Raw genomic sequence first — 12740 nt, forward strand, 5'->3', positions numbered from 1 at the left:
GAAGCACACGGCAGAGCAGAAATATGGACGTGCAGTGCTCAGCTGACGGAGAGGAGGGGACAACAGCACTGTCTTTATATGACAAGAGCAGAAATCTGAGTGAAGTGTGTCACAGTTTAATGATCACCACTCATTAAGGATTCCATAAAATCACATGGAAAACAGGATGATCGTAACAGAGATTATTAACACTTTTAAAATAGTTTCAAAAAGCCAAACAACAAGCCAGAGTAGTGTCCTTGCTGCCATGTCCTTGTGTGTGCGTGTGTGTGTGCGTGTGCGTGCAGCCAAACTAGCTGATTAATGATCCAGGAGAAAGAACCACACACAAAGGCAAGCAGATACTTTGAGAATCAATTCATCACACTTTATTTTGTGTGACCCCAGCTGATGTAGTGGCTTGAGAGCAGCAGCACAATACACTCTCAGCACAAATCTATGAATGTGGCATAGAACGCGTGCGTACGTACACACACACACACGATAGCCTGAGCAGACGACAAGGCCACAGCTAGGATCTGAAATCAATCATCTCTGCCAGAGGTTTATTGGTAAGGCTAAGGAGAGATTGGGGGAAAGTAAGGAAGGAAGGGAGAAAGGAAAAAGAAAACTACAGAGTTGAGAGTATGCACACATTTTGGGGATCCTGTCTAATTATGAGAAGAGTTTCAAAAATTGCAATTACATTTTTATATACACTGGATCTGAATCATAAAAACCCCCACCATGCTCCAGTACAAAGGGTGAAGGACATGTTCATTGTTTTTCAATGCTATGCTATGTTTGGACATATATTGAGGATGCTTTATGAAGGGGGCGCTAGTGAGGTCACTAGGCCATCCCCCGAAAGCCTTGGAGGCACTGGTCGAACTGGTCAGCACTTTCTCTGGCTGTAAGAAGCTGCTTTTCGCACCACTGAACCAGAGCCTGCTGCAGCATCTGCACACGGGCCGCTTCAAAACTCGCAATCTGGGGGAAGCACATCACATGCATGTTAATACATATACACAGCAGAGGCATGTCACCAAACTGGATGCTTCACAATGACTTGAGGTGCGAAGGCAGGTGAGACATGTGGAAACTGAGGATTCCAGTTTGAATTCAATGTTTTACCTCCTGTTTAGCAACTCCACAAATGTGATTGAACTCCGTCTCTGCTGCTTTCTTCACCTCCTCCATCTGATGAACAGGAAGACCATGAAATCGTCATTATTTACTTGTTCTCCATCAGCCTAAATATATTATGTGTATCTAGCATCAGCTTTTTGTCTCAGTGGTCAATCCCCTGACACTGAGTAATATCAGTGGGACGTTACCGACATCTGCTGGTGACAAGAAAGAATGCACTTTGCTCCCAGAGTGATACATGGGCACAGACACTCACAGCAGCCTTCTTCACAGGTTTGGCCTTCTCTGCGTTCCTCCTTGCAGTCTCCAACTCTGCCAGTTTACAGGTTCTCCTGAACAGCATTTCCTGCATTGGACAAATGAATCACGTTACACTTGGTAATATTAATCTCATGGTTCACGCCATACATAGACTGGGTATAAAGATGGATAACTCGTCCACAACTCAACCCATTTTACTAAAATGAAGGAGAAAAATCCAGGGCAAGGGTGCCGCCATCTTGTGCTTGCGACGGTTATTTGGAGCCAGTGTTTGCGCAATAGTGATCGAGGTATGCTGCCGCAGTAATGGAGGATCTGCGTATGCATGCGCTTGACCAATCGTGAGTCAGTCTCAGCTGTCATCATGACATTTCACCCCATTCAACTAACTAACTGAAACCAAACTTACTGTAAAAATTTGAGAATGACCTAAATTGACAGAAACCATGACTTATACATTATTATTATTACCATTATTGTTATTCACATTATTGTTATTACAAATGTATTGAATACCTTTTAAAAACAAAGTTATAAAGGGCTCTATAAAGACAAAATGACAAAAGCAACAACAGGTTAATTGTGAAGCTATAAATTAATCTTCTTTATATACAGTCTAAGGTTCCGATGACAGAAAGCTGAGATTCAGCGTAGATGTAGAGACGATGGGTGTGAGATGAAACCACTCACCTTCTCTGCCTCCTGGTAGCGTGACTCCAGGTCGAGGCCGAGCCCGAGAGTGCTCACATTGTTCTCTGCAGTGCTCATCATGTTTTTCTGCCCACACAGCACATTATGTGTGGATTATTTCGTAAATCAATGGCCCATTAAAATGTGATATCAACAACGACGACTTACCTTTATGGAGTCAAAGACTTCTGATAATTTCACACAAATCCTGTAAGAAAAGGAGGAGATTGTTGACACTTTTAATCAAATAAATAGATCTGACTTGTGTCCAGACGTATTAGCTTTAAGTACATGTGCTATGGGCTTTGGACAAACTCTATTATCGCCTCACCTTGAAAAAGCCTGTTTGTCCGGATCCTCCCCAGCTTCCACACAGAGATGCAGAGCAGCGGAGAAGTGCCCACAGGCAACTGCTATTTCTACAAACAAATATATCATCAAACACACAGTAACAACGTACCGGGAACAGATTGAATTGTTACTGTGATGGGAATGAATATAAATACACTACACAGCCTCGTAAAACCATAATCATTCAATCTGAATACACAAATAAAACCAGTGAATTAAATCTGATGACCACTTTGTTCTTACACACTCATTAGTAATGGCTCAGAAATAGACTGTACATAAAGATGGACAACACATCTTCACTTCCTGCCACTGTCCTGAAGTCAAGCTAAAATATCCCGTGTATGACCGCCACCATCTATGGGTCTGCGGTCCTGTTAACCAATCGTGAAGTCAGTCTCAGCTGTCAATCTCGATTTATTACCTTGTTTTTGTAGCATCTAATAACTAATTAAAATTAAACGTATCAGAAAAATGTCTTGTTTGTACTTTTATAAGTTAAGCACTTTTCTTACTTTGCTCAGTTAGCACAACATCCAGGAATCTCTGCAGGAAAAACAAAAGTTCAAAAAGTCCAACAGGGCAGTTTGTATCTGATTATGTGCGAAAAGAACGAAGGGAGTAAAACAAAACAAGTAAGAGATTCGCCCACCTCTGCTGCGCTCTTGGTGCAGCCAGTTATAATGAGATTCTGGTCCCGAGCCGCTTGAAAGAACTCATCCACATCCTGTGGATACAAATCATTAGTGTTAGAACTCCACATGCATGTTTAGAGTCTGTGGGTTCTGTCTGTGTGAGTCCAGGTCGTTACCTTGTGGCCTTCTTTCCTCATCTCTCCCACAGCCTGACTCAGCCGGTTAAAAATGTTCTTCCTCACTCTTTGTCGACCTGGAGGCTGCACACATCAATCGAATAACTTCAAAGTCAATTTGTTTCAATTAAATCACAGTATAGCATGACTACGTAAGACAGATAAACAACTAGCAAAGGGAAGCTCAGTTAAGATATCTGGTATGAAATTTATGTATATTCTCTCAGTATTAATTGCCGATTAACTTATCCCACCAGTGCTTGCTGAAGTGTTAATAAGTGTTAGTACACAATGTTAAAATATCCTCACACCAGTGGTTTCGAATGAAAATGTCCTCTAGCCACAGAAATCATAGATGGACACGTACTATCATAGTATTCCTGTGTCACTTCAGAACTGCCTCAGCTCGACATACAGCATTCCTGACCCGATGAGGCTGATGCAGTCAAACAGGAAATTAAAGAGTCATCATCAGGGCTTAAATCACGCCCAACGCTGACTCACACACTTCAACACAGCAAAGCATATCCAAATGTGATTTTGAAATGGCCTCTGACCAAATCTCAGAGTGCTTGGCTAACAATGTGTTAAAAGCATATACTTAATAACTTAAAAAACACTGTGGTCCCTTGAAAGGAGGGGACTACGTAGAAAAATTGTTGCAATTCCAAACCCTTCCTCCAATTATGATGTAAATACCCTAAAATTAAAGCCGAAAGTCTGCACTTTAATAGAATCCCAATTAGTTAATTTTGAATCCATTGTAGTAGCTTCAAATTATAAAAATTGTGTCTCTTTCCAAATATTTCCGGACCTTTATATATGTAGAATGTGAAGGTAAAGTATTTTTTATATGAATCTCTCCTCTGTCTCTTCAGAGACACAGGCAGTTTAACCATTTTAACCATTTACAATCTTTACCTGTCATAAAAAACGATCACGTTGCATTCTCTGTAACATCTTTCTCTTTACTCAGGCTGACCAGAGAGAAAGCCTTTTTTTGTCCACTTACGTCTGCACTGGTGAGGAAGACCTCCACAGCTTTACTCTTCTTCAGCACGCTGTGTGTAGCAACCTGCCGCAGGAAGGATTCCAGTGCTTTACAGTACGGCTGCCACTCTCCCAAACCAAGGAAACCTGCAGGAACACATTCAGCACTTTGGTGATGACACCGAATAGATCAAGTATATTATTGTGCAGAGGTGGTCTTCAGGTGTACTCACCAAGCTGTTTCATAACCTTGGCAGATGCATTCACCTGAGGCTTTGCAGGAATAGGAGGAAACTTGAAGAAAGAAAAGAAAGTAGGATTCTATTCAAGCCAGTATTGTTTTTACAAACATTGTTTCATTGGGTGTTTGGCTTAAGGGAGACTCCTCAATAGGGTTAATGTTGCAATATGCAGAGCTTATAGTTACAGTATGTTCACAATATCAACCTTTTGGAAATTTCACTGTATGAACTTCTGCTTCATTTTCAACTGTATCAGTAAAGGAAGAAGAGGAGGAAGCATTTGAAGATAAACAAAGTGCCGAACATAACTTGGATGCCATCACGTTTACTGTCTGTGAAGGAAACATTCTAGTTATTGATCTCATCCATCACAAAAGCACTGTGTTACAACAACATATGGTTTTAGGCTATTGCTTGTAGTTTTCTAAGAAGCTATTTCCACCACGAAAACAGATAAGATATATCTTAACAGTAAAGTAGCCAACAGCTTCACAATCTTCACTGACAGAGCAACTGTCCATCTATGGTTTACAAGTCAAATAAATGCTTCAGCGCAGATGAAAAGTACTCACTATAACCCCCTGTATCCCGGGCACGTCCTCCTGAGAGAACAGGTGGTGCTGCAGCCATTCCAAATCCTCATAGATCCGGTACACATGGTACTCCCCCGTCCCAGAAAGCTGGCACACAGAGACCACCAATTTTAAAGCACATCAACGGAATGATCTTTCTGGTGTTAATTCAGATTTACTCAACTTAAAGTACATGAATCCCTTCTCACCTTTTGAGAAACTATCAGAAAGGTTAATGTGTCACCGTCTATCACCACCTCTGTCACCTTGATGTTATGACCATGGATACTAGGAGCAGATGTCCCTTCTTGCACCTCTTCCTGTGTTAAGAATGTAGCTGTAAATACTATCAATACAACGGGCAGGGAATTCTAGTTCGCATTCAAACTTACACAACTTCACATTACGCACACTGCCTGGAGTAAAAAGCTGTAACATGATACCCAGAGATAAAAACAACATTTTCAGACACACTTACCATCATTGTCAAAGCCTGAAAGTTTCCTGTCTCCTGTTTTAGGTTTGTAGAAATCTTAAATCTCTATAAAAGTGCAGAAAGTCCCAAAGCTCTCTCTGTCTTGTGTCAGCTTTGGAGCGCTTACGTTCCAACTGCTGAGACAGCACAGGATATCCTCCGGGTCAAGGTGCACGCTGAGTCCTGAGAGAAATGGGGTAAAAAAACAGTGCAAAATCTAAAGTGCTGATGCAGGGAAAAGATAAGTAAATTGTGCGTTAGTCAGTAACTCTGTGCCTTTGACACACCCACACAGGGAATAAAAATGTCTTTAACGGTCCAATCAGAGACCCAGCTGTTGGCCTTATGACCTCAGAAAATTCACAACCATTGAAACAACCACTGAACTCAGAAGCCATCCCATAAAAGACGCAGAATACAGGGCATGGATAAGAATAAACAATTTAATATGGAGACTTTGTTATCAATAAACGAAAACACATTAAAACGTAACAGTCATACACAGGACAGAGACATCAGACTACATAGTAGTAGTCGTCCTCCTCATTTTCATCCATATCCTCGAATAAAAAATTGAAGCCTGCAGGTCCCTCAAAGCTGGGACGTTCAAATGGACCACCCTCGTCCTCCCAGTCCCGAGGAAAGGTCCAGATGAACTGGGGCTCCTCCTCCCCAAAGGGACTACCATGGAAGTCATGGAAGGAGTCGGAGAAACTGAAGTGTGCACCTGTGTCATCCTCAGCGTCAGTAAACACCTGATTCTCCAGATACATCTCATGGCCCAGCCTGTCGTAGAGTCTCCTCTTCTCCTTGTTGGAGAGCACGGTGTAGGCTGGAGGAGGGGAAACACAGCTGGTACTTTAACTTCAGGGAATCTACAATCAGGTACAAGTTCATTAGGTACACCAAGTTAAAACAATCAATCGATAGATAGAATGATAGTTTGATTCCTTTATTGTTATTGCACAGAGTACAATGGAATTTGTGGCAATCCAGAGGCGCACTCACACGTAGTAGACAATGATTAAAAGAGCACAAACTCTACTAATTTAAGCGCAATTGTATAAATAAAAAAATATATAACACAAACACATAATGTGTAAAAGTAATTGTTATAATGCATTTTTTTAAGAGGTTGAAACTAATTAAAACACCTCATGGTGTAATGCATAGAAAGTATACAAAGATGGACAACTCTTCTCCATTCCCTCCCACTATCCAGGAATTAACCCATAATATCCTGCATATGAACGCCACAAATACCCAATTTTAGTTTTTAAACCACTGTGAACTTTCCCTGTAACTGACCCCTGACAGAGTGACACACGGTTTTCCTTTTGTTTCTAGACACACTGGAACAAATGCCTGCATGTGTTTTAACAACAACCTAATAACCTTGGATTTGTGAGCTGCTATGCTTTTCTATATGTTGTTCTTGGTATTATATTTCATTTTTTATATAGATATGGACCTTTTGTGTCTGTAGTTAAATTTAATAAGATAATAAGCAGGTTGCAGTGCGGCGTGTTTTACCTTCCACAATCTCTCTGAACGTCTTCTCTGCATCTGCAGTCTTGCTCTTATCAGGGTGGTACTTTAACGCCAGTTTGCGGAAAGCCTTCTTTATCTGACCGTCGGCTGCTGTCGGCTCCACACTGAGGGTGTCATAGTAACTTCGGCCCTTCTCAGAGAAGGCGACTGCAGATAAACAGAGCAGCAGGACCACGCAGGCTTGAATCCTCCCCCGGTGGTGGTAGACACCTTGCACGGCCATGATGAAGAACAGCCACCACAAAGCCTCACGGAGTAGTTTATCTGGAAGTGTGATGAAGAACAGCCACTACAGACCCTCACATAGTAGTTTATCTGGACATTTGATGAAGTACTGCCACTACAGAACCTCACAGAGTAGTTTATCTGGAAGTTTGATGAGGAACAGCCACTACAGACCCTCACAGAGTAGTTTATCTGGAAGTTTCATGAGGAACAGCCACTACAGACCCTCACAGAGTAGTTTATCTAGAAGTGTGATGAAGAACAGCTCCTACAGACCCTCACAGAGTAGTTTATCTAGAAGTGTGATGAAGAACAGCCACTACAGACCCTCACAGAGTAGTTTATGTGGAAGTGTGATGAAGAACAGCCACACCAGACCCTCACAGAGTAGTTAATCTGGAAGTGTGATGAAGAACAGCCATTACAGACCCTCACAGAGTAGTTTATCTGGAAGTGTGTTGAGGAACAGCCACTACAGACCCTCACAGAGTAGTTTATCTAGAAGTGTGATGAAGAACAGCCACTACAGACCCTCACAGAGTAGTGCATCTAGAAGTGTGATGAAGAACAGCCACTACAGACCCTCACAGGGTAGTTTATCTAGAAGTGTGATGAAGAACAGCCACTACAGACCCTCACAGAGTAGTGCATCTAGAAGTGTGATGAAGAACAGCCACTACAGACGCTCACAGAGTAGTTTGTCTGGAATTTTGGATGAAGAAACGGCACTACAGACCCTCACATAGTAGTTTATCTGGAAGTGTGATGAAGAAAAGCCACTACAGACCCTCACATAGTAGTTTATCTGGAAGTTTGATTAGGAACAGCCACTACAGACCCTCACAGAGTAGTTTATCTGGAAGTTTGGATGAAGAACAGCCACTACAGACCCTCACAGAGTAGTTTATCTGGAAGTTTGAAGAAGAACAGCCACTACAGACCCTCACAGAATAATTTATCTGGAAGTGTGATGAAGAAGAGCCACTAGAGACCCTCACAGAGTAGTTTATCTAGAAGTGTGATGAAGAACAGCTCCTACAGACCCTCACAGAGTAGTGTATCTAGAAGTCTGATGAAGAACAGCCACTACAGACCCTCACAGAGTAGTTTATCTGGAAGTGTGATGAAGAACAGCCACTACAGACCCTCACAGAATAATTTATCTGGAAGTGTGATGAAGAAGAGCCACTACAGACTCTCACAGAGTAGTTTATCGAGAAGTTTGATGAAGAACAGTCACTACACAGACCCTCATAGAGTAGTTTATCTGGAAGTTTGATGAAGAACAGTCACTACACAGACCCTCACAGAGAAGTTTATCTGGAAGTTTGATGAAGAACAGCCACTACAGACCCTCACAAAGTAGTTTATCTAGAAGTGTGATGAAGAACAGCCACTGCAGACCCTCACAGAATAATTTATCTGGAAGTGTGATGAAGAAGAGCCACTAGAGACCCTCACAGAGTAGTTTATCGAGAAGTTTGAGGAAGAACAGTCACTACACAGACCCTCACAGAGAAGTTTATGTGGAAGTGTGATGAAGAACAGCTCCTACAGACCCTCACAGAGAAGTTTATCTAGAAGATCAGTTTCCACAGGTTTATCCCATACAGTCTATGGTTTATCCCCACACCTATCACTGCCCGCTGGCTTCTCCACACGTCAGCAACAACAACACCCACCGGGGCTGAAGGCTTTGAACCCCACAGGTGAACTCTTATCTTAGGATGTTACGCACAGTTTCAGCCAAACTACGTAGACAAAGGTCGTACATGTGACCTGGTTTGTATCTAATCTCAGCCTCAACTCACCGTGTCGTAGCGCCAGTGCTGCTCCTGCGCTCACGTGAACGTCTCAATTATTTCCTCATAAACAAGACAACGAAACCCAACTTCAGACACACTTCCTAAATTCGCTACTTTCGCCGCAAGATGGCACTAGAGCAACTCGAGGAAAAGCGAGAGAAGAAGAGCGCGTTCTTCTTCGTCGGCGGTGAGAGGTAGATGAAGAAATGTGGTAAACACACAGGGTAAACATTACCGAAGGGGCCCGATATTAACAACACGGGTCTAGTTGCCTGGTGTCGTTTGCAGAAAGATCTGTTCACACTTCGGTGAATCGGGACCAGGTGTTCCCTGGCTCGGCTGGATCCTGCTCCTGGTTTCTGCTGGTGAGGCAACGTTAGCATTTATCCAGTTAGCTAAGTCACCTCTGCTAGCTGCTGTTAGCTCCAGAGTCCGACGGGCGATTATTTAGGTTCATGCAACAACAATGTGGGCTTTAGTTCCCATCAGTCAACGCCTGTGTGCATTTTAAATGTCATGCGTTGTGATTTTATTTTGTTAATTTATACAACAACATCATCAGCTGTTGTCACGTAAACACTGTGCGTTTCATGTCTAACGTAACGTCACTGGCATTTGTCCTGTCTGTCATATATTTCACTAACATGTAATAACGTTGGCTTTGTGTGTTTGTTTCTCCTGCAGGACATTGAATCGCAGATTTCACTGCCACAAGGATAACAACATGCATGATTTCTCTGCCTGTGTGTGTGAATGTTCCCCCCCCTTCAGACACATGAGTGCTACTTTCTCCTCGAGCTGGGCCGAGCAACATGCCTGACCGGGACAGCTCCTACCGGTCAGGTGGTGGTGGTGGTAGTGGTCTAAGTGAGGAAGGGTCCGGTCTGCCAGGGGGCTCTGGGGGAAGCATTGGAGGCAACGTCTCTGGTTCTGGGAGCATGGGGGGTGGAGGAGCGCTTGGAAACGGTTGTGGGAACGGGGCGGGTGGAGGTCAAGGTGCAGGCCTGGCGGATGGCGTCTGCAGGGACTTCATCCGCAACGTCTGCAAGAGGGGGAAACGCTGCCGCTTCAAACACCCAGACTTCAACGAGGTACCAGACCTGGGAGTTCAGAAGAACGAGTTCGTCTTCTGTCACGACCACCAGAATAAGGAGTGTATGCGCGCCAACTGCCGCTTTGTCCACGGATCTAAAGAGGATGAGGACTATTACAAGAAAACAGGAGAGCTGCCTCTCAGGCTCCGAGGGAACGCTGCAGCTCGACTGGGCCTGTCCCCCATGGATCTCCCCCACAGCCGTGCCGAGGTCCCCATCTGCAGGGACTTCCTGACTGGAGAGTGCCAGAGGGGCAACAAATGTAAATTTCGCCATGTCCAAAAAGACTACGAATATGAGACTGCCAGGGTTGGAGTGGGGGGTGTCATGGGGCCAGGTGCCAGTGGAATGGTGACTGCAGGGGGAGGGATAGGTGTTGGAGGAGGAGTCACCTGCGGAGGAATGCAAGGACTTGTGGGAGGCGGAGGTGTGAGTAACATGATGGGGATAGGATGTCCCAGCCTGGGGGGTTGCAGAGACCCAGGTATCTCAGGAGTTGGGGGAGTGGGTGTAGGTGGGATGAGTGGTTGTCTGTCCATAAGTTCCGCAGGACAGCGGCGGTTCGACAGGAGTTCTTGCTCGTTGTATGATCCTCTGCTTGAGAACGGTCTGTTTGACGCCGGCTCCCTGGAGGCTTCGATGGACCACACTGCTCTTCAGCTGAAGCGGCGGCGGCTGGAGGGGCTGCGCCTGGCAGACGGGAGCATAGCTGGACACTATGAGCTGGGGATCCAAGCAGCCTTGCCGCCACGTCCCCTTGAGTACAGGTTCCTGGAGGAAGAAAACTGCTTGCTGAGGAAGAGAGTGGAAGATTTAAAGAAGCAGGTTAGAATGACCGATGAATAAACCAGCATTATTCAGACCTTGGACAAAATGAAAAGTTTAGCTTTCTTATACAGCATTTCCCACATCAATAGTAGCTTATTTACTGAAATATTTGTACAACAGTCAGATGTAAACATGTTTGTATTTATAAAAAGACTTTTGGACGGCAGTATTTTCTTGCAGGAATTATCTTTTTGTTGAATATGTAATATAATATATTTCCACACTTTTTCACAAAAGGAATAAAAGACTGAAGATGGAGGGGAACAAAACCCAGTACAAAACAAAGTTGTATGGCGGTGGACTGTCAATTCTTAAAAAAAGTTTTGAAATGAGGGCTGTCTTTTAAATAAAAAAAGATTTCTCTGCTGACCCATCTCTTGTGTGTTTCTCAGGTTTCAAATCTCATCGCCACAAATGAGGTTCTCCTGGACCAGAACGCCCAGTTCCGGAACCAGGCCAAGGTGATGACGCTCTCCACTCCTGCTCACACTGAGCAGTCTCTGGTTCCCCCTGTGGGCTCAGTGAGTTCCTACAATCACAGCATTGCTCAGACTCACACCACCCTGAGCAGCGCTGGAATGCAGCCTCGGCCTGTCACACAGCAGGACCTGGTGGTTTCCACCGGTGTCCCTGCCGTGTCCCAAACCAATTCAGCCCAACCCACGGCTCCTCCACCCCACCTCAACCCCGACATCACCCCCCTCTCGGCTGCTCTTGTACAGACCATTGCCCAAGGAATGGCACCGCCTGTTTCCATGGCTTCCGTGGCTGTGTCTGTGGCCCCAGTGTCGGTGTCTATGTCCATGACGCAGCCTCTGCCCTGCATCACCATGAGTCATGCCACCAGCCCCATGGTGGCGTATCCCATCGTAAGTCAAAGCATGAGGATCAACACTCTCCCTCACTAACTGGTTTATGGACACGACTGCAACACACAAAAGTCTGACTGTAGCATGAGGATTTTTATCAGAGAAGTTCAAGACTGATGACAGAACAGTGAAAAAAAAAGTTTCTGCTTTTCTCCACCAGAGGGCAGGATAAAGACTTGTCCGCTCTGCCTCCCTCACTGTCATATGGTCTTGCTGGGACATGTTTCATACAGACTGACTGACCTGTGAACTCTGACCTGAGTCGATGTAAAGGATTTTTTTCAAACATAGGAACTAAGCATGTGAGGTTATCCATAGTGTTTGAAGCATTTCTGCAAGACTGCTCTGCCATCCTTGGAGACTTTCCAGTTAGTTTGTGTCCATATTTTTGTGGTTTGCTCTTGTACAAATTAAGGTTGGTACTTTGCAAATAAAAAAAAAAAAAAAAAATGCATCTTGTGATATCTCTTTCTTGTTTACAGTTGATTTGTTCTGTTCACAGTGATATAAACACAGACAAGTGAAGTCATGTTGAGACCGATTTGAACAGGTAAATGCTCATGTTACCGTCCCATTGCTTGAGCTGCTTGGGTGGGGTCACATTGTGTACACTTAAATATAATCCCCTGTCTCTACAGTAGCTTCACATCCGTGTGACTCTTCAAACAAGTGAAGCATTTGGTGTTTGTCTGCCACAAGCACTGGGAATCATTTCGTCCTGCAGGGGCCTGTGCGCCCACACCGGATTAAGGGACAGAGGAGAGTGCACACTCTGCTGTTTTCATGTCGACTGAGGCAGCAGACATTTTTTAACCAGGCAGTAGCTATATGGCTATTTCACAGTATTG

At 44.2% G+C, this 12740-nt stretch overlaps 3 protein-coding genes across 3 annotated transcripts; 1 reads left to right on the top strand and 2 right to left on the bottom strand.

Moving 5' to 3' along the window:
* Positions 1 to 352: 352 nt before the first annotated feature.
* On the bottom strand, positions 353 to 9216 carry si:dkey-28n18.9 (uncharacterized). Its single transcript, XM_061070143.1, has 15 exons — positions 9108 to 9216; positions 5524 to 5703; positions 5255 to 5365; positions 5046 to 5153; positions 4465 to 4525; positions 4254 to 4378; positions 3242 to 3325; positions 3083 to 3157; positions 2946 to 2976; positions 2411 to 2498; positions 2248 to 2287; positions 2080 to 2166; positions 1385 to 1474; positions 1114 to 1179; positions 353 to 969 (listed from the first exon to the last, which is right to left on the bottom strand). The coding sequence occupies exons 2-15, from the start codon at positions 5527 to 5529 to the stop codon at positions 832 to 834; spliced, it is 1110 nt and encodes a 369-aa protein (XP_060926126.1). The 5' UTR covers positions 5530 to 5703; positions 9108 to 9216; the 3' UTR covers positions 353 to 831.
* On the bottom strand, positions 6036 to 7294 carry zgc:152986 (uncharacterized protein LOC101884054 homolog). Its single transcript, XM_061069239.1, has 2 exons — positions 7054 to 7294; positions 6036 to 6352 (listed from the first exon to the last, which is right to left on the bottom strand). Exons 1-2 carry the CDS (start codon positions 7292 to 7294, stop codon positions 6036 to 6038), a joined length of 558 nt encoding a protein of 185 aa, XP_060925222.1.
* Positions 9126 to 12309, top strand: zc3h10 (zinc finger CCCH-type containing 10). Its single transcript, XM_061070142.1, has 3 exons — positions 9126 to 9466; positions 9786 to 11020; positions 11416 to 12309. Exons 2-3 carry the CDS (start codon positions 9914 to 9916, stop codon positions 11929 to 11931), a joined length of 1623 nt encoding a protein of 540 aa, XP_060926125.1. The 5' UTR covers positions 9126 to 9466; positions 9786 to 9913; the 3' UTR covers positions 11932 to 12309.
* Positions 12310 to 12740: the final 431 nt, after the last annotated feature.

The sequence above is a fragment of the Limanda limanda genome, chromosome 4, assembly GCF_963576545.1.
Source record: "Limanda limanda chromosome 4, fLimLim1.1, whole genome shotgun sequence".
NCBI classification, from domain to species: Eukaryota; Metazoa; Chordata; class Actinopteri; order Pleuronectiformes; family Pleuronectidae; genus Limanda; species Limanda limanda.

Excerpts from the sequence above, each read along its gene's own strand:
- si:dkey-28n18.9 (XM_061070143.1), bottom strand. Across the intron at positions 2,499-2,945 it reads TGTTGTGCTAACTGAGCAAA|AAATAGCAGTTGCCTGTGGG; the intron begins GTAAGAAAAGTG and ends ATTTGTTTGTAG. Across the intron at positions 2,167-2,247 it reads AAGTCTTTGACTCCATAAAG|AAAAACATGATGAGCACTGC; the intron begins GTAAGTCGTCGT and ends CTGTGTGGGCAG.
- zgc:152986 (XM_061069239.1), bottom strand. The coding sequence starts at position 7,294 with ATGGCCGTGCAAGGTGTCTACCACCACCGGGGGAGGATTCAAGCCTGC. Across the intron at positions 6,353-7,053 it reads GTTCAGAGAGATTGTGGAAG|CCTACACCGTGCTCTCCAAC; the intron begins GTAAAACACGCC and ends CCCCTCCTCCAG.
- zc3h10 (XM_061070142.1), top strand. The coding sequence starts at position 9,914 with ATGCCTGACCGGGACAGCTCCTACCGGTCAGGTGGTGGTGGTGGTAGT. Across the intron at positions 11,021-11,415 it reads TGGAAGATTTAAAGAAGCAG|GTTTCAAATCTCATCGCCAC; the intron begins GTTAGAATGACC and ends TGTGTTTCTCAG.